Source organism: Hydra vulgaris, chromosome 03 (assembly GCF_038396675.1).
Source record: "Hydra vulgaris chromosome 03, alternate assembly HydraT2T_AEP".
NCBI classification, from domain to species: Eukaryota; Metazoa; Cnidaria; class Hydrozoa; order Anthoathecata; family Hydridae; genus Hydra; species Hydra vulgaris.
Window position 1 is genome coordinate 55,544,830 of NC_088922.1, and position 24,792 is coordinate 55,569,621.

Genomic DNA, 24,792 nt, shown 5'->3' on the forward strand with positions numbered 1-24,792 from the left:
TATTATTGTTTTAATAGAGTATTTGAGATATATGAAATAAAAATATGGCTTGATTTACTTCACTATAAAAATTATTAATAAATATGATGTAACTAAAAGACTTGATAAGGTTGAAAAACCTTTTCATTTTCCTGCAAATCTAAATGATATGAGGTTAATAATGATACGGCTTTGTTATTGTAACTTGTTAAACTAAACTTTTTTTTAGCTATAAAACTGTTTTAAAATGTACTACTAATTTTAACTTTTTGTTTTTGAAGATTGACTTAAAACTACACCAGATGGTCTTCCTTTGTATCATCATCGGGTGATTAACTAATGGCAATTTTCACAGGTTTTAATAATATTTAAATATGTGATCATTTGATCTACAACCTTAACATTTAAATGAACAATAAGACACCTATCCCTAAGATGATTGACAACATTATTCCACACAAAGTCTCTTTCATGTTTAATGTACTCAAATCTTTATTCATGAGGTGATGATGCACTTAAGTAATGATTTTGACTGTGGAACATTTTCAAGACCCACATTGTCAGCTTTAAAAACAGATCTAAGTTTATCTTAATGTAGTCAACTTTTTCTAACAAAGTTTATACTTGTTGCTGCTCTTTTTAAAGATGAACTGATAGCCTCATATTATTTTATCATTTGTAGGAAACTGTCTGTTATGTAACTCTGACATTAAATAGTTAAACAAATGAAAAGATTTTTTGATTTTAGTATAGATATTTTACTGTCACTTTAATATTTTATATATTACTAAAAACCAGAAGTCAATTTATACATATATTTATCCTCGAAGCCTAAAATAATATTAAGACCTAAAGCCCTAAAAAATTAGATTAACTTTTCAGCCTAATTTTTTAAAAGTTGATTTTCTGGACACCCTACTTGACTTGTGTAGTATTCTTGCAACCTTGACGCTAATCCCCTTAGTTCATTCTCAGCCTTTAGGAATGCTATAGCTGATGCACGAAAACATCAGTCTCTGTGATTGATTCAAGTCTATAATAACCAAGAATGTACTACTGCCAAGGTTGGAGTCAAAAGCATTTAATCAAATGCAAAGGTGTTAATTCTAGATTTTCAAATAAAAGTTCTAATACAAATATATGTACACTAAGTATTTGAAATGGTAATACTATTATTTGTATTCTAGGTGAAGAAAAAAATGTTTTTAACTGTTAAAATTTTTTCTTAAATAATAAACTTTTAAATGCAAAAGCTTTTTTTATTCTAAACATAAAATAAACGTATAAATATATTTAAAGACATATCTTTTATATCATATATTTATATGCTTCCAATTTTTAAAAGACATTGTCTGCTGCATCTAATAAAAAAAATTTTTCAAAGCAATTGACTGACAGATTGCCGTATTCAGGGTGAAAAGGTTTTTCAGCTAAACAGAATAACTTTTCAACAGAACTTGAAGATGCTGGTTTGGAAAAAATAATAAATGCCAGATGTACAGTATATTGTATGTACAAGAAAAATTATTATCAAACAGAAAACTCTTTTTTACTTTTCTTCCTGGAAAAAGTACAACTAAGGCAATCATACAAGCAATAGACGACCAGGGTTATGCTATTGACGGCAACATCTCTGTTAAAGGTATGTTCTTTGATTTTGCTAAAGCATTAGCCTTGTCAACCACACTATTCTCATACACAAACCTGAGATCAACCTACCACATTGGTTATTATAATGGATTGTAAAGTGGATTTCAAATAGTAAACAAAAAGTCATATTCAACATGTTTATTGAATGGAAAGATGTATTATTAGAAGTGATACAAGAAGATGTTCTTGATTAGGAGTGATACAAGAAGATATTCTTGATTAAGAGTGATACAAGAAGATATTCTTGATTAGGAGTGATACAAGATGTTCTTGATTAGGAGTGATACAAGATGTTCTTGATTAGGAGTGATACAAGAAGATGTTCTTGATTAGGAGTGATACAAGAAGATGTTCTTGCCTGAATTACTTATTACTAACAACTTTTATATTATTTTTTAGCATTTGACTTTCATCTGAAATTTCATTACCAGGGGCTAAAAAAATATACAACAATTACAATAGATTATTAATGTAAAAGTTAAAAAAGCTGTTCTCGAGTTGTTTTTTTATCTTCCTTTTCAGTGTAGCTATTATATTTCTTAAAATAAAGCTTTATAATTAAATAAGCTAATGAGGTTTTTTCAAAGACAAATAAAAATATAATTGTGTAAGGTTGTGTAATGTGTGTTATAGTATAGTGCTATGCAGTAAAAACTCATAACAAAACCCAGCAGTCATTTTTTCAATATCCTAAGTGGTTTAACTTGCATGCTATTAATTATTTTATAAAATAATATACAGTCAGTTATCTTTTTTCTCCCTAGAAATGCTTGATAAAATGAAATAAACTATAAATCACATAATTAACTTCAAATGATATGCTTAACATATTAAAACTTACATGGAGAAAGAAGATCATTTTCTGAAAAATCATCAACCGCACATATATGAAGAGCATACTTTCTAAAATAAAAAAGCTAATATTTATGTAAAAACTTTTGGCATCTGGTTTTTTTTCAAGACAGATTTCTCGAATCTGGTTGTATTTTTTTATGTTTTGCTTGAAATTTTTTTCCTGGTTCATTTTAGAAAATCTGGTTTAATTCTGTTTGTTTTTTTTAATGTTTGGTTTTTTTTTCTCTTTTTGGATCATTTTATTAAATCTGATTTAATTATGGGTTTTTTTTTTGTTAAATCAATTTATTCAAGCTTTTTTGTTTCATAAAAAAAGTGAAATAAACAAAAATGAATGAAAATATGAACGAAAAGAAAAAAAGAACGAAAATGAGTAAAAAATATTTTTTTGTTTATTACAGCTTATTAAAAAAATTCAAAGAATGAATAAACTCTCACTCATGAGTTTCAACAAGTTCAAATAATTTATTTGGATTCATTCCATTCATTTAAAATTTGTTTGTTTTTTTAAAAAAGTTTTTTTCAATAAATTATTGTATTTGCGGAAAATATTAGAAAATTCTGGCATTTAAAAAGACGATTTAAAGTGAAGTAATTTACTTAAAAAAGGTAAAAAGAATGTTTCTGCGGATATTGAAAATTTAGTAAATGTTACTATTCAAACAACAACTAATTAATCTTTACTTTCTTCTTAAAATATCTAATTTAAAAATTTGTAAAAATTTCAGATGTAAACAAAAAAGCAGACATTCAGCTTGCTATGTGTATATGCTGTCACTCAGCAGTTTCAACTGCTGACCATTTGTGTGAAATTATTTCTAAGTTTGGTGTAGGCAGTCCCTTGGAACATTTAAAACTCCAGATGTAATCCAGAATGTTATCTCACCAACTCTAGAAGAAGAAATTTCTGAAGAAATCAAATCAAAGCCGTTTTCCATCCTCATTGATGAATCAATGGATGTGAGTTCAATTAAGCACCTTGCAATAAGAGTGAGATATTTTTTAGAAAGAGAAACAGAATGTCGATGACTTTCTTGGTCTCATTCAAGTGATCTCAACAACTGGCAAAAATCTCTTTAATGCTTTGAATTATAAACTCCACTCTATTGGATTAACTCTTGAAAACTGCATAGGATACAGTTCAGATGGTGCTTCAAATGTTATTGGTATACATAACTCAGTCTGGTCTCGTGTACTAACTAAATCGCCTAACTGTATTATGATGAGGTGCATTTGTCACTCTTTAAATCTTGTAGTGCAAAATGCTTTTAATGCAATTCCATCTTCAGTCGGCTTTCTTCTGATCGGGGTTCCCCGGTTTTTTAACAAGAGCATTCTTCATCGTAACGAGTATGAAAAGCTATTTGAACTCATGAAACCAAACAATGAACGCGTGGGAACCTCATCCCCTTTTCAGAAGTTTTCTGCAACTCATTAGTTGGTTCAAGGAAAGTGTTTTTATAACTTGCTTATGAATTGGCAAGAACTAAATGCATTCTTTATTTGTGTTGAAATGAATGCAAACTCTGAGGTCCGCTACAAAATCTCTTCAATAAGCAAAATGTTCCAAGACAACAACCTTTACCTCTATGTTGTTTTTCTTAATCCAGTTATTCAAGAGTTTGAGCATCTAAACTCTCTCTTTCAAGGGTCAAATGTTTATTCAGAAAATCTAATAAATGAGCTAAATATACACCTCAAAAGCTTAAAGCAGCGTGTTTTTGATATCAAGGCTTTGTACTCCCTCTTCAGTGTGTTGATTTTGGAGCCAAATTTTCCTCAGAGTGCCAAATTTATATTCAAGGGCAACCTCCAAATGCAAAAATGAATGCTGAAGAATTAGTCAAAAATGTAAAATTTGTTATAGCCCACAGTTGGTTAATAATCACAATTGGTTAATAATCACAATTTATCCCCACAGGTTGAATTCCTTTAACACATTGTGAAGTCCTTCTGCGATTGTTTGAGCTTTCCCATCTTTCAATTTAAGCGCGGTCAACTTAACCCATATCAATCCAGCGTTCCCAAATAGAAACAATTTCAAAAAATTGACTAATATTCTTATTCTTATTTACTTGTTATAGAGACCAGCATTCCTAAATGGAAACATTTATTTATATCCTCCAAAGACATTATCAATACTCTTATTTTGCAAAAATTATATTTTTTCCTGTATTCACATACATGAATTCTAGTAGAAAATTTACAAAAAAATAATTTGGTCCCAAATGGGTTAATTTTTTTCTTGAGCATCATTCTTGAGGACCACAACCTGATATTTGAAGCCATTAATGTGTTTGCCGTCAAAGAGTATGCTCTATTTCTCCAGTTGAAGTGTGCTCACAAAGTGTTTCTTCACCTGAGCAGCTCTTATGTATATAACTTTGTATATTGCTGACTGGCATAGGGTTGGGATTTCAATGCTCTCAGCAGAAAGCTGGCTGTCCACCGTTGCTGCTCCATGGGAAGACAACTTCGAGATTGTAACAAGGCATCTTGCAATGCGTGTTGGGTTACGCTTCCTTTTGCTCTTTGATACTGCAATCTAATCATCCCAAAAAGTGTCTGCTGTTTTCAGAGTCCAAGCTGATAAATGTGGACAATGTAGCTTTGATTGCCATCATCCGCTTGGATGGGTGAATGATCTTGGCACTAGCAGGTTTGCCAGTGGAATAACCAACCTGGCCTTTGCTCTCAATTTGCAGTTTATACATGTTCTTATCCTCTTCATTCAATGCATTAAAGTTTTTTTTCTTTCTGCAGCGCTCATAGTCTTTCAAAAGTTTTGCTAATTTTGCACAAATGATTTGATCAGATACATGTGGAAAGTTCAATTTTTTGCTCCATAGTGCCTTATGTGTGGTGGATTCAAGAAACTTGAAGTGTCCATTGACTTGGATTTTCTTGGGCATGTGACTCCTTTCAATCAAGGATGCTTCATAAATTGCAACTTTGCCTCTTCTTGATGGCGCTTAAAACTGGATTAAGTTCTTTGTTCTAGTTTCCTCATTCTTCTCCATGGTACGAGCCCATGGCCAACAACATGGAATTCACACACACACATACGCACAAACACCTGTTGTCATAGGCTCTGGAGCCTACCTCTGTATTAATATGTAGTATATAAATTACAAGTTGGTTTAATGACTTATATTATATATAAATATTGTTGAAACTAATATATATCATACTAAAATGGCCTACATTACATTTCAAATTTTTTTTGTTTTTTTGTTAATTCACCTGCCCAAGGCTGAGAAGGCCACTATTGACGAGGAGGCTACTTTAATTGTGGTTATAACCCTCTCTCAACTCTATAACTCCAAAACATGAACCATGACAAACAAGGCCGCTGCGCGGAGAAACAAGTTGAAATTGGTTTAAGCATGATCTTTTTAAATATTTCATTGGAATAAAGATCATTTTTTTCATTGATAGACAAAAATTCATTCATTTGTGTTACAGAAAATGATTTTTGAAATAAAAAGGTTAAAAAAATCATCAACCTGGTATACACAGTATGCTCACTAAATCCATTTAATTATATATTGATTCAATAACATTATTTATGCATTCAAAAATTCAATGATTCAATAACAGATTATTAATGCATGAAAGAAAATTATAGCAGTAAAAAAAAAATATAGTGTTAAAGTGCAAGGGTAGAAGACTGGAAGAGTTGTAGGTTGCATGAGTCAGGAAAACATGAAGATGAGAAAGAGTTTTAAAGCATTGATGCATGAGGAAAGAAGCTAGAAGATTAAAAGTTTTTCGAACATTACGGGACAGCTAATTTGCTGAATGATAAGTCTAGCAAGAATGAGTTTTGATTGATGGAACTAGAAATAATAGCTTATTTGAGCAGCGACCATGAGACCATATTTGTAGAAAAGAAAAAGAATTGCAACCTAATCACAATGGGAGAGTGATTCAAGCTTAGCCGATAGAACGGATTCAACTACATTTTGAATGTATTTTTGGACCTTGTCTAGAAGAGAAAGTACATCATTAGAAGCACTAGCTCAAATACTAGAACAGTATTTCATACAGTGATGATTAAGAGATTTGTAGATGTAGAGAATGGTATCATTAGTGAGAAAAAATTAACAGAAAGAAGTGTCAGGAGTAAGAAAATAAAAAAATAAATATAAGAATTTCATTAAATTTTCAGAATTTCATTAAAATGGAAAAAAAAATGCTTTAAAAAATTCACTAGTTTGTTGTGAGAACAATAAATTTCTCCTCCACCTATGTTTATATTAAACGCATAACTTGTTAATGTAAATACTTTTAAAACATTTTCATTTTTGCTCAACTTAGTATTTTTTGCAGAACAATATCATTAAAAAGCAGTATTTGATATCAACTTTAATTATTAGTATTATATTTATGAACTAGGTATCTAATTTTTTTAAAGCACTAAAACTAAATGTAAATTAAATAATAAAAGTAAATAATTTAAAATATTTTGAGGATTAAAATGCTACCCTAAATAATATTTTTTAGGCTCTTTTACAACTTAAAATTTAGTTATCAAAAATGTCTAAGGAAAAAAACATTTTTTTAAATTTTTTTAAAATACAGTTTTTATTGTTTGGCATAAAATTATGATTTTTTTAATAACTATTTGAACTAATTCTCAACTTTAAGCTGTATAAGGTTTTTAATTAGATATTTTCAATAGTAAACTTATATATTAATGCTAATTTTGTTGTACTAGAGATGGGCTCCAGGTCAAAAAGGGAGAAATGAGGTATTTTTTTTACATTATCTCACCCCCCCCCCCTCTCCTTGATCAAAAAAAAAATTTGTTTATTAAAGCAAGATTTCTTGTGAAGGACTTAACATTTTTGAGTACAAAGACCTTTGTAAGACATAAACATTACACTTTTGAGTATAAAGACCTTTGTAAAGCATAAACATTACATTTTTGAGTATAAGGACCTTTGTAAAAGGTAAACTTTCTTTTTTGGGAGTATAAAGACCTTACTTAACTAATTAAACTTTAATACAAATGCAGTTGTGGTTTTTATGCTTTTTTCTATATAAATCTTTTCTATATACATTTGCTATTACCATAGAGAATACTTTAGAGTTGCATTTAAACAAAATTATTGAAGCTGTAATTTATTTTTAAAAAAATAGAAGAAAAAAATGAAAGCAAATTTTATATTTGACTAAACTAATAATGCTTTTTCATGACAACAATATAAATCTTAAATTAATATTTGTCCAAATATAAATTAAAAATTATTATCTTTATTTTCTATACTGAAGCAGAAATAAATAAAATAACTAAAGCAGATTAAAACTAATATTTATTCTAGAACTAAAAAAATTCTAAAAAAAAAAATATTTATTCTACGACTAGATTTGCACCATTTTGTATACCACAAACATTGTCCATCAAACAAAAATTGAATATCTATTAACACTTTTAAATGCATTCAAAAATAAAGTAAAAAATGTGGCAATATAAAGAGCAAAAATACAGATGTTAACATTAACCTCCAAAATATGGTTACTCCTAGAAATTTTTTTTAATGGATCTATTTATCATAGTGGGGCTAGAATGTTAAAAAATTGTTTTTCATGAAACAACTGATCTTGTTTATAGCTTTTATCAAAATGATGAACAAATACAAAGAGTGTCTAAAAAAAAGATTTTGTCAATAAAAATAACACATACAAAAAAAACTGATCATAATTAGTTTAAAAATTTTTTATTTAGAATTCAAATCCACACTCGCTCAAGTTTTTCAGCCTTTGACCTAGATAGTGTTTAACCACAACTCATCTGGTGCTCACAGTGTTTGTGTTTATACCCATCATCAGTATGTTAAGTAGTTAGCAAACATCCATTGTGTCCTGGTATTACAAAAGCAATAAAAAGTAACAACTAACTAATAACATAAAGATAAAATAAAACCGACCTATCAAAAAACAATAGATCAAAACCGATCAATCAAAAATTAATAGATCAAAACTGATATATTAAACATGAGTGAGGTGTAAGTTTATTTTCTTGTATATAAAATAAAATAAACTCTCACTTACTTGCAACTAAAAATAAAGCCATCTTGAATAATTTAAAATATATAGCCAAGACTCTAAAGAGTAATTTAATACAAATGAGTATTTAATATTACAAAGAACTTCTAAATTGTTTCAAAGAATTTCTAAATCATTGTTCAGGAAGAGCCACAGTTATCAAAATGGCAAACTATATTTAAATCATTTGGTTTCTTTTGTGATAATATTGAGCGCAACCTATTCTTTGTATATAAAAAATAAAAGGTTGTTATATTAGGGCAAACAATACACATATTAGTAATGGTAAATACTTCACCAGTAAATTTGCAATACAATATTTTTTTTTATTCTTTATTTTTTAATAATGTTAATTCCCCAAGGCCAAGAAGGCCACTACAGACAAGGAGGTTACTTAATTGTGGTTATAACCCTCTCTCAACTCTATAATTCCGAAACACGAACCTAGACAAACAAGGTCGCTTCGCAGAGAAACAAGTTAAGCACAATAGAGATATAAAACCATAAAAAGAGAGATATAAAACCTTAAGAAATTTATTCATCTTTGCAATCGCAAAGAAGACTTTAATATTGATGCTAAATGTTTTTTGTTAAAAACTCAGACAAGTCTACTTATAATGCTATTGGCAGCACAGTCATTAAAAATGACAGTGGTTGAACAGATTATAGATGTAGATAAGATATTTGAATTTTGTGAAACTATAAAAAACAATTTATAATGATTTATAAAATACAATCAAATTAAGTTCAACCAACATTAATATAGTAAGAACGAAAGCCAGGAAGAAAATGCTTTCATCTTTTTTATATCAACTAGCAAATGTACAAATTCTTATAAAAGGATAAGTCAACAAACTGGTGTTTAAACACTTAACCTCAGGTAGATACCAAATAAGCTGGTTGTACAGCAAGTTATTTATAACTATTTGGATTAAGAAGCTTGCAAGACATGGTTGCAGTCCAAGATTTTCTTGGTCCAGACAAAAAGATATTTGTTGGGTGCCATCAATCATGTTTTATGTTTCATCCTACAACAAATAGTCTTGTATACAATATTTCTGTCATCAAAGAAAATAACCAAAACTTAGAAAAAACATTTCTATGGCATTTTTTTTTAAAATTTTTAGGCTACTTTTTATGTTTTCATGTTAGATATGACATTATTTGTTTTAAAACTTAAATGTTATAAATTAGAAATAAATTGATAATAAAAAAAAAAGTAAATGATAATAAGATATATTTCAAAATATGTTAATACAGTTTTATACATTTTTTATTTTTTTAAATAACTATAAGTAATTTAAAATAGTTTTAATGTTTTTAAACTGCTCTGTCTTTAACTTTAAAATATCTGCACGAGAGTTACAAGCATGTAATTGATTGTTTTTATGATTTATAAGAAAATATTGAATAAGATTTAAATAATTTATAAAAGTAGTTGCAATTTTCTTTATTTAAAAGGTTTGATCAATGCTAAATTCCCTTAGACTGTTGTGATTTGCAGTTGTTTAATTTTTAATATAAGATTGACGTGCATGCTTTATTGCTCCAGTTTTATCTGATGATTTATCAAATGAATTAAAATATTAAAATATCAAGACATAATTAAATGTGATAATAAAATAATAGTAATAATAATAATAATAATAATAACAATAACAACAATAATAATAATAATAGTAATAATAATATGGTTTTACAATAACAATTTATATCATAATTTAAATATAAACATTTTTTATTGAATTCAATTCTATTGAGTATTGAGATTAAAAATGCTTCTTAAAAAACTAAAAATTTAAAGACCAGAAGCATTTCTAGATATGGCAATTTGCAATTACTAAAATCAAGCATTGATCTATTATTGAGTCAAGTTCTCTAATTACTAAAAAAAAAGAATAAAGTATCTTATTAAAAACATTATTAAAAAAAAACATTAACGCCACCAAATAGTTTCCACCTATTCTTTACTTTGTGGTAATTGAAGTAACTTTTCATCAGTTAAATTATACATTTTGTAAAACTCATTAGACCTGATAGCTCTTTGTGAGTCTAGTTTAAATCTAGCTGATTCATCTTTAGATGCTATTGTTGAAAGCTATTATCATCTGATGTGCAAAAACTCCTTTAAGACTGCACTCTTTTTGATGATGTTACTGATCAAGTTGACTAAGCTCTTTCTCTTTATCCCTCAGCCAATATTGTTGTTATTTGTAATTTTAATACTCATTACACTGAATGGCTTGGTTCTTGTACCACTGACCTTACTGGCTCTGAAGTTCAAAAGTTTTATTATTATTTTCCAGACAAGCCCAGATTCTCCTTGTTCTCCATTAGGTAGTTTAGATCAAGATCTTTTTAAAATTTTTATCTCCTTAAAATCATTATCTTCTAGATCAGAATTATAATGCTTCTTTTATAGTTGAGGTTCTTTTTATGATTTTCTTTGTGTACTTGAGCTGATGTCTTTTGCCTCAGCTGAAAATTGTGCAGCCTTTATAACCTCAGCTTTGAAAGCATTCCTTCTTCTGGGTTTCAAGTTAAATCTCCCTCACAAAACCTCATGGTTAACTCCTCACAAAACCTTGTGGTTAACTCCTCACAAAACCTCATGGTCAACTCCTTTATATGTAGTTGTTATTTCTAATTGTAACAATTTTTTATCTTTTCCACAAAACAAACATCTATGTCATTAACTTAGGCATATTAGACTTTCTTTCCACCTCTTATGAAGGGATTTATTAATTTATCAGATACTTTTAATACATTAGAAATGCACAAGAAAGATTTGCCAGATTAATGCTAACAGCCACTTTAAAATACTAACAGTCACCATAAGTACCATCTATTGAACAAACATTAAGCAAATTAGAACTAATCAAAAGTATTTTAGATACTGAAAGAATGCATGCTGATTGACACAAAATCTAATTTAAAAAGAGTTGTTGAAAAATAGGCTCAGGTAAAACAACAAAAAGTCTATGTTTACTTATTGATGCTTACTAATTGATGCTTACTAAAATATTACTTTAATTAGCAGACCTCAAAACTTACTTTAATTAGCAGACCTCAAAACTTACACTTTCAGTATGATTCATTAATATTATCATAAATAAATCATTCCTATATTACAAATAAATTAATAAACTATTTGTTATCGCCTAACTTGATTTGTACTTGTAACTAATCTAATGAAATATGTTATATATATAATATAATATATATATACATATATATATATATATATATATATATATATATATATATATATATATGTATTTATAATATATATATATATGTATATATAATATATATGTATAAATAATATATATATATATATATAGTATATATATATATATGCATATATATATATATATATATATATATATATATATATATATATATATATATATATATATATATTTATGTATGAATGTATATATGTATGCATAATTATGTTTTTACTGACTAGGCTTATACCCTACCCTATTGTATATATCAATTAAATCGTACTGCAAAAATAATATTTAAAAGAATTTTAATAAACCAGACATTGAAACAAGTATATATATTCAAAAAATAGCCTCTTTTTGAACCTTAAACTTGTAATATTTATAATACTTACAGCATCTTCATAAGCAATAAGTTTCCTGCAGCGCTATCAATGCAACAATCTTGTAGAGTTATAGTTTCAAGAACACTCAATGGCAGCTGAAGTTAAATAGTATTAACAAGCTAAACATTTAGATTGAAACATTTAAACCTATAAGCTTATTTTACATCATTTAGAAAAGTAATGCAAAATAAATCAAAACTATGTAAAATAATTCTAAAAAACAACAGACAAATAAAAAAAACTTCGATATCATAGTGAGATATATTTTAATAAAATTTCAAATCAAATTTTAAATAAAGTGTATATTAAAAAAAAAAACATATCTTATCATCAAACACTATAAATCAGCATGTTTATTAAAGAGATTTCAAACAAACTTAAGATGCTTCTTTTAAGAGAAAATAAAAACATGTTTGATATAAATTACTTTAACTGAGCATTTTAAAAACTGTGACCACGCATATTAGGAATTGTTGTCTTCAAGAACCAGACAAAAAAAAAATGCTTACTGTCACTGATTCTGTTCTTTTTTGCATTATTTTGTGTAACAGATATATATATATATATATATATATATATATATATATATATATATATATATATATATATATATATATATATATATATATATATATATATATATATATATATATATATATATGTATATATATATATAAAAAGTTAGATTATTTGAAAAAATACAACTTTGTGATGGAACTTAAAGTTTCATGCCCTTCGGCAATCATCAGCCATATTTTATTCTTTAAATTAAGAAAAAACCGTTAAAAAATACAAAATACAGAATTTGACAGAAAAAACATAACAAAGCAATGGAATGAGTTCTGACGTCAAAACAAACAAACATATATATATATATATATATATATATATATATATATATATATATATATATATATATATATATATATATATATATATATATATATATGTATATATATATACTTTTTTTAATTAATTTAGAAGACCAGAAAAGTGTAAAAACTTAACTTAAAAAAAAAACTTCTTTTTTGATTGATAGATTGCCTGCCCAAACCAAAATCCTTGTGATGTGCCATAGGCAAATGCCGATTGTGGCTAATAATAGGTTTAATGTATTTTATTTAAGGGTATTATAATAATATTAAGGATTTAAATTACATATTTAACATGTACCTATTTATTAGAAGTGATTCGACCTACTAGCCTATGTTATTGGTAACCAGCAACCAATTAATCGGCTTGACCATTGACCGATGGCATCGGTTGATTATTTGGCATTGGCCGATGCATCGGCATTGGCTAAAAAGCCAAACCAAACTGGTGCATAGGCACACCTAATATATTCAAATTGCATACCTAATATTAGGATACTAGCTTTACATACATACATTAAACCCTATCATTAGCCTTAATCGGCCATTGCCGATGGCACATCACTAGTCAATGTAGAAGCATTCCTTGTATGTTCTACTCATTTGTCAGTTGATGATCAAAAAAATTACAAAAAGATCATAGTATAATTGTTAACTTATAAACTGTTTACAGTAACTTGAAAAATCAAGGTTTTGTAGGTAGAGTTGCGTCCAAAAATACATTTCTTGAGTAAAAAAAATCAAATTAAACGATTGGCTTGGGCTAAGGAACATTTAAATTTATATATGGACTCTTGATCGATGGTGAAGAGTTTTATGATCCAATGAAACACAAATATGTTTGTTTAGTTCTGATGGAATCATACGCAAATGGAGAAAAAATGGTGAATGTTTAAATCCTAAATGTATGAGACTAACTGTCAAATATGGAGGAGGTAGCATTAAGCTTTATTATAATGTTTCAATATTATATATTAGGTTGGTGCAAAAGTAAATTCGCATAATTTCAAAGTCAAATATAATGCACATGCATAGCGGAAATGCAAACATTATTTGAAATATTAGTTGAGACTAATCTTTTTTGCACATTATAAATTATAAATTCTAATTTTTTAATAACATTGTATATAAATAATTCTTTTTTAGAAAGCGTCCATAAAAAAATACATTTTAGTGCGTGTTGTATGAATTTCGGCAAGGTAAAAACGCAACAAAAGTGACAGAAGCAATTTGTTCTGTTTACGGTGTGGATGCTCTAAATGTTTGCGTTTGCCAGAAGTGGTTTGCTAAGTTTCGCAGCAGAGATTTTGATCTTGAGGACAAAAAACGTTCAGGAAGGCCACAGGAACTGGGAAACAGACAACTTAGAGGAATTGCTCGAAGAAGACCCACGGCAATCGACTCGAGAATTAGAAGAACAACTTGGAGTTGATCATTTGACTGTTTTAAGACAATTACACGTCATGGTAAAGGTTCAAAAGATCGGAAAATGGGTCCCACATGACTTGACTGAAAACAACAAAATGCAACGTTTGAGCACCTGTATTTCTCATACAGCTAAGTACAAAAAAAAGGACTTTTTGTGGAAAATTGTAACGGGTGATGAAAAGTGGGTTTATTATGACAATCTTTCCAACAAAAAACAGTGGTTGAGTCCTAGTCAATCAGCATCTGCCTCACCTAAACCTGATATTTATCAAAAAAAGTTAATGCTTAGCGTATGGTGGGATATGAAAGGTATAATATACTATGAACTGCTGAAACCAAAGCAAACCATTAATGCTGTACGCTATTCGCAACAATTGAGACACTTGAATGAAAAAATCTTAGAAAAAAGGTCTGGACCGGCTCATGGAAACCATAAAGTCATATTGCTGCACGACAATGCTCGGCCCCATGTTGCTATGAGAACCAAGGAAACTATTTTAGAAGTAGGCTGGGAAGCCTTGCCACATCCTGCGTATTCACCAGACATAGCACCATCAGATTACCATTTGTTCTGTTCAATAGAATATATTTTTGCGGGATAAATCATTCAAAGAAAATCAAGATTTACAAAATCACCTAGATGCCTATTTCGAAGCAAAGCCCCAGTCTTTCTACAGAGATGGAATTTGTCAGTTGGTCACAAAACGGCAAAAGGTCATAGATAGCCAAGGAAATTATTTTGATGACGAATGACTTCTTAATTTTAACTATACTTAATAAATAGTACTGAAAAAAAAAACAAATTTTCTTTTGCACCAACCTAATATACTTCTAGCACATTTTTTCATTTTTATAATATACAAATGATGGTTTGGGGTTCTTTTGCTTTGAGAGGTGTTGGATAACTTGAATTCATGAATGAAATAATGACAGAGTAATGAAAAATGAATCATGACGAGAGGCTTATAATGATATTATGAAATAAAAACTGAGATCAAGTTCCAGAAATGCTGGCTTATCTCATAATTTTATTTTTCAACAGGATGGAGATCCAAAACAAATTTCAAAGTTAGCTACTCAGTGGTTCAAAAAAAACCAGTATTAAGACGTTAGATTGGGTTCCTCAGTCACCAGATCTAAATCCGATGGAACATTTATGGAAACTTTTTATAATTAAAGTAGCTGAACAAAAATCATCCAGTTTGTCACAATTAAAGGCAATTCTCATTGAGTGGGAAAAATTTAACCTGCAATGGCTTAAAAACTAAGTAGAATCAAGCGTAAAAAATGTCTTGCAGTCATAAAGACAAAAGACACACAAATTGACTAATAACTTAATATTAAAAAGCTAACATATTAAACTAAATCAACTGGAACTTCTTTCTTGGAAATACTTCTTCATTGACTATGTCATTTTTATTCTTCACTATTCTTCATGTCACACAATATGCCAGAGATATCTGACTGCGTGAGAGCTATTGTTTTTAAAAAATCTTGTAACAAATTTTGTGATAGCATTCAAGTACTGATGTTTTTGCTTAATGTTTTAAGTGTCTTTGCCTAGCATACGTACTGGTTTTTTATTTAAAATCATACTATGCTAACATTTAGATATTGAAACAATATTTAAATGTTCCCACATGATTCAGTTCCTAAAATTAAAACATCAAGAATTCACTACCTAAAATTAAAACATTTTCAGGAACAATGATTTCTCCAGGTCCTGATCAAGTTGATCATGAACTTGGTCTTGTAAAATCTTACTAGTTTGTTCTTGTGAGTTAAAGGTTAAGTTTTTGTAATTTTGCACCATTTTTAAAAGGGAATGACACATAATAGTGCGTTATTTGAAACATCAACATTGGAAAGATTTATGTTGTTTATGTTTAACATTAATGTAAACATTATGAGAACTTTTTGGTATTTTTGTTTACTTTAATTTTTAATTGGTTAAAATGTCGAAAACTCGATAGAAAACTTTTATAAAACTTTATTGGTTTTTCAAAATGAATTTGCCTAAGTATAAGTTAAGATTCCATAACATTTTTTTTTTTTTTTTTTTTTTTTTGTAAATGGCAATTTTCACCTTTCACAACCATATTTCAAGTTTAAAAATTTTTTAAATCTTTCAGGAGTATTTATAGCGGTCTAGTTAAAAAATTTTTTCAAAAATGCATATTACACAACTGATTTTTTAACGGAATATTATTCCTACAGCTACCACCAGAAAAAATTCATATGCCCATGTTAACCTCAATAGCTATGACTGTTTAAAGTTCATACTTTTTTACAACTTTTATACTTTTAGACAATGGTTTCTAGACAAAGAACAAAATTTAATTTTTAATTTTTCTGATAAATCTTGTGGTTGGCATAAACAAGTTTACAAAATATATCATAACAGTTAATACGCAACAAAACAGTTGAAACAGTTAATATGCCAGATATTGTTTTTTAAAAATAAAAATAAGTAATTTGATTTTTGAAGTACAACATAACAAAACAACATAAAAATTATAACAAAATATTTTATGTTTGTCATTGTGTCTATTATACAAAGCAAATGTAAAATATGTAAAAATGAAGCAAACAGATGACATTCAGTATTTACAAATATATGTTTCTTGTCAGACAATGGCTCTTAATAAAATCTCTTAATGATTTAATGTTAATTATATCCCAAAATCTATCACCATCCCTCAGAATACAGATCAACATTCAACATACCCAAACTGAAAGCTACTACAACCTGAAAACATTTAAGGTCAGTTTCTATATTAGATAAAGTTGATCATAGTTATGAAATTCTTTTAATAGCACTGTATTGTAATTTGTTACTGTTGTTAATGGTGCTATATTAAAATAACAAAAAGGTATTTTAATATACTACATACACTTGGTAAAAGAAATAATCAGTGAGATTGTTGTTTGCACATTTTTGTTTGCACAATTTGTTTGGAATAACTTCAGCAGTATGGTTGATGCTAGCCGTAAACATCATAACAGAAAGAAAATAAAAGTTCTTACTTCATTTAAGGGGTTCTCTGTGATAAGACCTGAAGGTCTTCTTTGAGTATTCACATTCTTTAATTATTTATTTTTATTTACGATATCTTTACTTTTATTTTTATTTTTATCTGTATCTTAAATATTGTAAAAAAAAACAAAAAAAAATATATAGATAGATCAGAAAGGTTTTGTTGACCTGTATTCTGTTAAAGTCAACAATCTCATGCTGATGACTTTAATTTTCTGATTCTGAAGGCAAGATCAGTTAAATTAATAATAATTTCATTATTGAATTTTCAAACTTATTTTCATTTTGTCTTTCAAACACAACAATATTTTTGAATACAACAAACAGTAATTTGAGATCATTTTATAACAAAATACATTAACAAAACATATAAGAAAAAAAAACCTGTGTATTTTGTTCATGTGAACTTTTAAGTAATTTGCATAACAGACAAGAGTAGACAACATACATCTTTTCATACTAAAAAAACAACAATAAAGTTCAAGATGATATAAAAAGATAATACTATTCACACATTGAGTTTTAAAATTCTCTCTATTTACATCTTTGATTTTGATTCATATCGTTTAAAATTCTCTCTATTTACATCTTTGTGTTTGATTCGTTTAAAATTCTCTCAATTTACATCTTTGTGTTTGATTCGTTTAAAATTCTCTCTATTTACATCTTTGTGTTTGATATTGTTTAAAATTCTCTCTATTTACATCTTTGTGTTTGATTCGTTTAAAGTCAATTGTTATAAGTATAAACAAATAGTCTGACCAGCAAGAGAGTGCTGCTACATCTACTATCTTTTAGCCTGACCCGCAAGGGAGTGTTGCTACATCGACTCAGGGTTTGGTTGGGGCAGGCAGTCTATCAATTAATAAAAAAAAATAATTCCGGTCTTGCATTTTAATTTTTACTTTTTGTCAACAAAATATGGAAAAAACTTTCGGACAACATCTACGGGTTGTATATATATACATATATATATACACTTATATATTGTCTGAAAGTTTTCTTCCATATTTTGTTGACAAAAAGTAAAAGTTAAAATGCAAGACCGGATTTTTTTTTTTTTATTAATTGATAGACTGCCTGCCCCAACCAAACCCTCAGTCAAGGTAGCAGCACTCCCTTGCAAGTCAGGCTAAAAGATAGTAGATGTAGCAGAACTCCGTTGCGAGTCAGGCTATTTGTCAGTCGATATAGCAGCACTCCCTTGCGAGTCAGGTTATTTGTCAGTCGATGTAGCAGCACTCATATATATATATATATATATATATATATATATATATATATATATATATATATATATATATATATATATATATATATATATATATATATACATATATATGAGCCCTCAGAATTAGGGTCAGCATTCAGCAATGCTGATCTAACTGCTGACCTGAAAGCGTTTGAGGTTGGCAAAAAATCGCTGATCTTATTTCTGTTTTATGGTAACCGCTTTGCATCAAATTTTTTTGTCGATCTAATGCCAACTTCTAACCAACTTCTGTTTGAGGTCGGAAATTTATTGCCGAAATCATTTTTCCCTAATTCCAAGGGTTGATATATATATATATATATATATATATATATATATATATATATATATATAAATATATATATATATATATATATATATGTATATAAAAACACACACACACACACATACACACACATATATTACCGTAGGTTTCTGTATGTCATTTAGAGTTAATTCTGAAGCGCTTAGATTTGTAAACTGTCTGATCCAATCAACTAGTTCTTGTTCAGGAAATAATGGTGTTTTGATAGAGTTATTCATTCTGAAAAAAAAAAACTCTAAATTATACACAATATTTTATTCATTTAATTGTGCATAACAATACTATACGCGCATATATCAGTCTTTCACAAGAAGACATTCGATCGCACGTCATTATATGACCAGGCAAATCAAACTTTTCTTTGACAATTTGACTGCGGCTACTTCAAAAAACATTTTAAAAAGACGCTGAATGAAAAATATTCTGAATTATACCTTGAGTGAAATAAATTACATCCAAACTTAGTGATTTTTTTTTTAAAGTATAATTGACATTCTACGACAACAAAAGTCTTCATAACTTTTAATACATTTAAAAAGATAAACAAAATTGAATTAAATAAGTTTGATCTTTAATGCTTTTATATTATTGAAATGCTTTTTAATGAAGTAACAAAACACTTCTAATGAATTTTTATATAAGGTATTAATAAACTGTTGTTTTTCTTTTACTTATATAATTATGTATTTTTTATGGTAAATGTTTATCTTTTGAAATATATTTAAAAAAAACAAAAAACAAATTACAAATGTTAAAACAAAAAATGAAATATTTTTTTAATGCGTAAATTAAATAAACTAAGCAATTTAGTTTATATTTTATTTATTTTTTTATATTCTCTTTCGTTAAGATTTTTTTTTAGTTTAATTTAGGTAAGTTTTTGTAATGCATTTTTAAATTTTTAAATAAACTAAGCAATTAAGTTTGCATTTTATTTATTTTTCTATATTCTCTTTTGTTAAGATTTTTTTTTAGTTTAATTTAGGTAAGTTTTTGTAATGCATTTTTAAATTTTGAAAACATGTCAAAAGTTGTGGTCAAATTGTCAAAACAAAAGTATTTTTTATAGGAAGACGCATGTCTTTCTATGAAACACTGATATATGCACATAAAAGTACTTTATTTTCATACAAGCACATAAAAAGTTTAGATATAGATGATTTTTAATTAATAAAGGAATTGCAGTAATATAGCTATCTTTCAGTCAAAATAGATAATTTCTGAGAAAACAATTTAATTAAATTGAAACTTTACCCAACAACTCTCTATTAAATATGTTAATAATAATACTAATGATTTGTGTTATTATTAATATATTTGAGAGTCGAAGCTGAAACTTAACTCTTTATTAAAGGTTAAAGTTTAAACTTCATTAAACTTATCATCTAATTATTTGTCAAATGATTAGTGACTTATCACTTGTTAATAATACAAATCTCAATTAAATATCTTAATACAAAATCATATTAACCTTAGCAACTAAGTAAACTGTATATAATCATTATACAATAATGCATGTTAGTTTATAATCATTATAAAGGAATAGTGATTTTTATAAAATACTCCTAAACATTCACAAATTTATTTCAATCAATTCAATTTTTTGTGTTTTACATTTTAAAATATTTCTGGTATTAATTATAACACGTTAGATTCGACTTTGTTTTGAATATACTATATTACTAACACATATACAATTTTTGTTATTAAAAAATTGTTTCAGTATTTCCAAAGCCTTTGTATATAAATATAGTGAATCGACTAATATAATATAACTTAATTATATAATTATATCAGTTTAATAATTATTAATTATTAAACTGCTTTAGTATTTTAAAACTAAACATAAAAATTAATAACAACTATAATAGGCAACAAAACACATTTAAAGGTGTCATTTTAGGCACAAAAAAATGTTAATTCAAGAAGCTGGGCCTTGCAACCCTTCATTAGGCTATTAGGCTGGCGTAGATGTAAACATGTGTTATAGTATTTCTATCCTTGGATGATTGTAAATCTGAGGCAGATTAGTTTTTCCCGCTATGGCGTTTCTCCGCAAACTTTTTGTAACATAAAAGTTTTGTTAAGAGAATAAAAAGAATTCGAGTTGGAAATACGCGTATTCTATGTAGGCAGAAAACGTAATTTAAACGTATAAAAAACGTCTTAATACGTTTTATTTTAATTTTAGACATCTAAAACACGTCTTGTGTCCTCGTGTTTATTTAGTTTGTTAGTTATTGATATTAAGTTATTATTATTTTAATCTTATCCCTATCCTAAAATAAGTTTATGTCTTTAATTAGGGTCCGATGCACAGAGTATTGCTTTATACAAGCTAGGTGGAAAAATGTCAGTCTTTTTTTTCTTATCAATTTTAGTCATTATGCTGCATCTTATTATGTTTAATTTTTATTTTGAGCTTAATTTGAGTTTAATTTTTATTAAAAGTTTATTTTAATTTAAAGACTATCAAAATTTTTTGATTAAATTTTTCGTTCTAATATTATTGATATTAGTACTAATATTTTGACATTCTTTATTTATCAATCTATTTATTTATCTCTTTTCATTCAACTATTCTTCTCTACTTCGTACTAAATCTTTGATGTTGCTGTTATTATTTACTAAATTTTTGATACTGCTGTTATTGTCTTTAATTATGATATTCTCCTTTTATTATAATTGTTATCATTATTGTTACTAATGTTATTATTACTGTTATAATTATTGCTATTATTGTTGTTGTTATTGTTGTTACGGTTGTTCTTGTTACAATTATTATTATTTTTATTGTTATTATTGTTATTATTATAACAATAATTAGTATTATTGATATCAGTTATTATTACTAATTTCATCATTGGCTATAACATTAATTTGTACTATTGTAAATTTCCTTGAAATGTTATAGCTTATTTCGAAATATATTCGATTTGATTTGACTCACGAGACTTGTAAATGTTACACATTTAATTTATAAAATTTGTAAATGTTATGTGCACGGCAAAACATAAGAATAAAAAAAAAACTAAAAAAAAAAAAGTTCAATAAAATCGACTAGTTAATGGTAATCTTAATTACAGTCCCGCATTGGTATCAACTTAAGGTGTAAATATTAGTATTAAGAAAAACGTTTCAAAGCAACGAGTCATAAGCAATTAAAGTGACGTTAAAATGGAATTTCATTTTTGAAAAACTTTCAGTAACAAATTTACAGTGTTTGTTTAACAAGATTTTAAAAAAGATACCATTTAACAAGATTTTTAAAAACAAAATTTCATTTTGTTGTTGCGATGGATTTTACTTTAGAGGGCAAGTAACTTTTTCAATTCTAAAAGCACTATTAATTACATTCTTAACAATCATATCGCAGAACAAAATAAATTTGTTCACATAGCTTGTTGTACGCGATTCATTGTGCGATGCAAAAAAGGTTTATTAATCGACAAACGAAGATATTTTGAATAAATAAAGAGTCAAAAAGAGTAAAAGTAAGGTTTCTTAACATAGTTTTTAGAAAGCTAAGATTTTTATCTGTTTGACTTTACATTATAAGAATAAGTGTTGTTGACTTTTATTGAGGTATTGTTTGTCGAATTAATTTAAGTTGTTGCTTATATCAAGCTAAGTATTGTTTTGATGTTATTTGTATAGTTTAGAGATACATTTTGCTTCGATATGCATAATCATTTCATAACCATTTATTATGGCAGTCTTAAATAGGAAAATATTGTGGAGGATAGGTCTACAAAAAGACATAAACGAAATTAACGAGGAAATTTTTTTTTTCATTTAGGCGCTTCAAGGCGTCCTTTCGGTATTTATTTTTTACGGTATTTGTTAGTGTAAAAAGCATCAATTGTAAACTACCTAAACTAGAAATAAAACTATTTGACAGAAACCCTCTAAAATGATAATCATTTTGGGAACAATTTAATGCAATAATTAATCAAGGCGATTCCTTGAGTGATAAATTTTTATATTTAAAAAGTAATTTGCACCATGCTCCACTATCTGCCATTTCAGGTTTAACTTTTTCAAATGAAGACTAAAGAAGTAATTAATACTCTAAAATAACGATATACAGACCCTTAAGTGTAACTTGCTGTATATACGGAAACTTTGTTGAAAGTTGGTTCTGTAACATCAATGGGCAATCTTGCACAACTGAGAAAGCTTCCCAGCTAACATTGACATACGGGTACCGTATGGGACCCATACGAGTTGTCAACTGGGTCCCGTATGGGAAGAGCAACGGTATCCCACCAAATCTTAGCTGCGATTTCCATATTGGGCCCATATGGGTATGTCTGCTGGGTATACCGTATGGGTTACAGTCAAATCCTGTACTTTAAAACCGTAATGGGCCGATTTGGCATTAGCACCTGGGACTCATATGGGAAGTCCATCAGGAACCCACCAGATCTTGGCCGCGGTTTTCCTCTGGGACCCATATGGGTATGCCCGCCGGCTATCCCGTATGGGTTGCACTAGGTTTACCCATTGCAAATCTTGCAAAACTACGTTTAAAATGTTTAAAACTCACAGAAAAAGCCTATTAATATAACTTCATTGGTTATTTCACACAAAAATTAAAATTACACCGTCGAAATTAAGCAAACTTTTGAACGATTCTTCAATCGTGTATCGATTGTATATTCACGGTTATATCGAGAAATGGAAGCTTTCCATTGTTGTGAAAACGATTTCTTTGAAAACCTCTTTCTTTACACAATATCTCGTTTCAATATGACCTGTAAAAAAATTAAAGTTAACTGTTAGTAACTGCTATATATATATATATATATATATATATATATATATATATATATATATATATATATATATATATATATATATATATATATATATATATATATATATATATATATATATATATATATATATATATATATATATATATATATATATATATATATATATATATATATATATATATATATATATATATATATATATATATATATATATATACAGCTATGCACAAAAGTTTAATCGAGATGATAATTTTAATCAAATATTTCAGGGTTTTTTCATCTAAAAAAATCAGGAAAATGAATTTAATTAATTTTTTTATTTTTAAAGAACAATCTATTAGCTATACAATTAACATCAATAAGATAGTTAAAAAAAATAATTCAAAAAAAATTAAATAAATAATTATATAATCACAAATTGAGTTCCATAAAAGTTTAATCGAGTTAAGGTTTAGAACACAAAAAATTAAAAAAAATACAAATTTAATATTTAAAGTGTCCTCCTTTAGCTCGATAGCAAAGAAGAACTCTTCTCGCATCGATTCGAAAAATTTCATGAACATCTCATGTGGCACTTTTAACCAGTACTCATTCAGAAGTTGCTTCAAATGCTCAGGTGATTGAATTTAATGGTTTACCAATCGAGTCACAATCCATGACCAATTGCCTTGTCGATGGAATCAAACGTGTTTCAAGTGTGTTTTTGTAGGTATATTGGTTGATACGGCCATTATACAACTCACAAAAACCAAAGCCGTTGTGTAAAAAAAATCCCCATATGCCTACTGAGTCTTCACCACCTTGTCGTCTTGCTTGTAAATAGGGCTCGCAATATTTCTCACTTGCAAATTTTTTAACATATATTCTTCCTTTGCGGTTCATAACCTGAAAATTTGACTAATCACGCCAAATCACTTTTGCTTAATCTTCAACTGCCCAATTCAAA

The 24,792-nt window shown here is 27.6% G+C and overlaps 1 protein-coding gene across 1 annotated transcript in view; it reads right to left on the reverse strand.

Moving 5' to 3' along the window:
- The window catches only part of LOC105848180 (kinetochore protein Nuf2-A), a 65,374-nt gene extending 46,081 nt beyond the window's left edge, over positions 1 to 19,293 (reverse strand). Inside the window, exons 1-4 of the mRNA XM_065793730.1 lie at positions 19,167 to 19,293; positions 17,873 to 17,947; positions 12,161 to 12,246; positions 2,471 to 2,532 (exon numbers count right to left, since the gene is read on the reverse strand). Coding sequence (XP_065649802.1) covers positions 2,471 to 2,532; positions 12,161 to 12,246; positions 17,873 to 17,947; positions 19,167 to 19,283 — 340 coding nt within the window. The 5' untranslated portion in view covers positions 19,284 to 19,293. The remainder of the gene's footprint in view (positions 1 to 2,470; positions 2,533 to 12,160; positions 12,247 to 17,872; positions 17,948 to 19,166) is intronic.
- Positions 19,294 to 24,792: the final 5,499 nt, after the last annotated feature.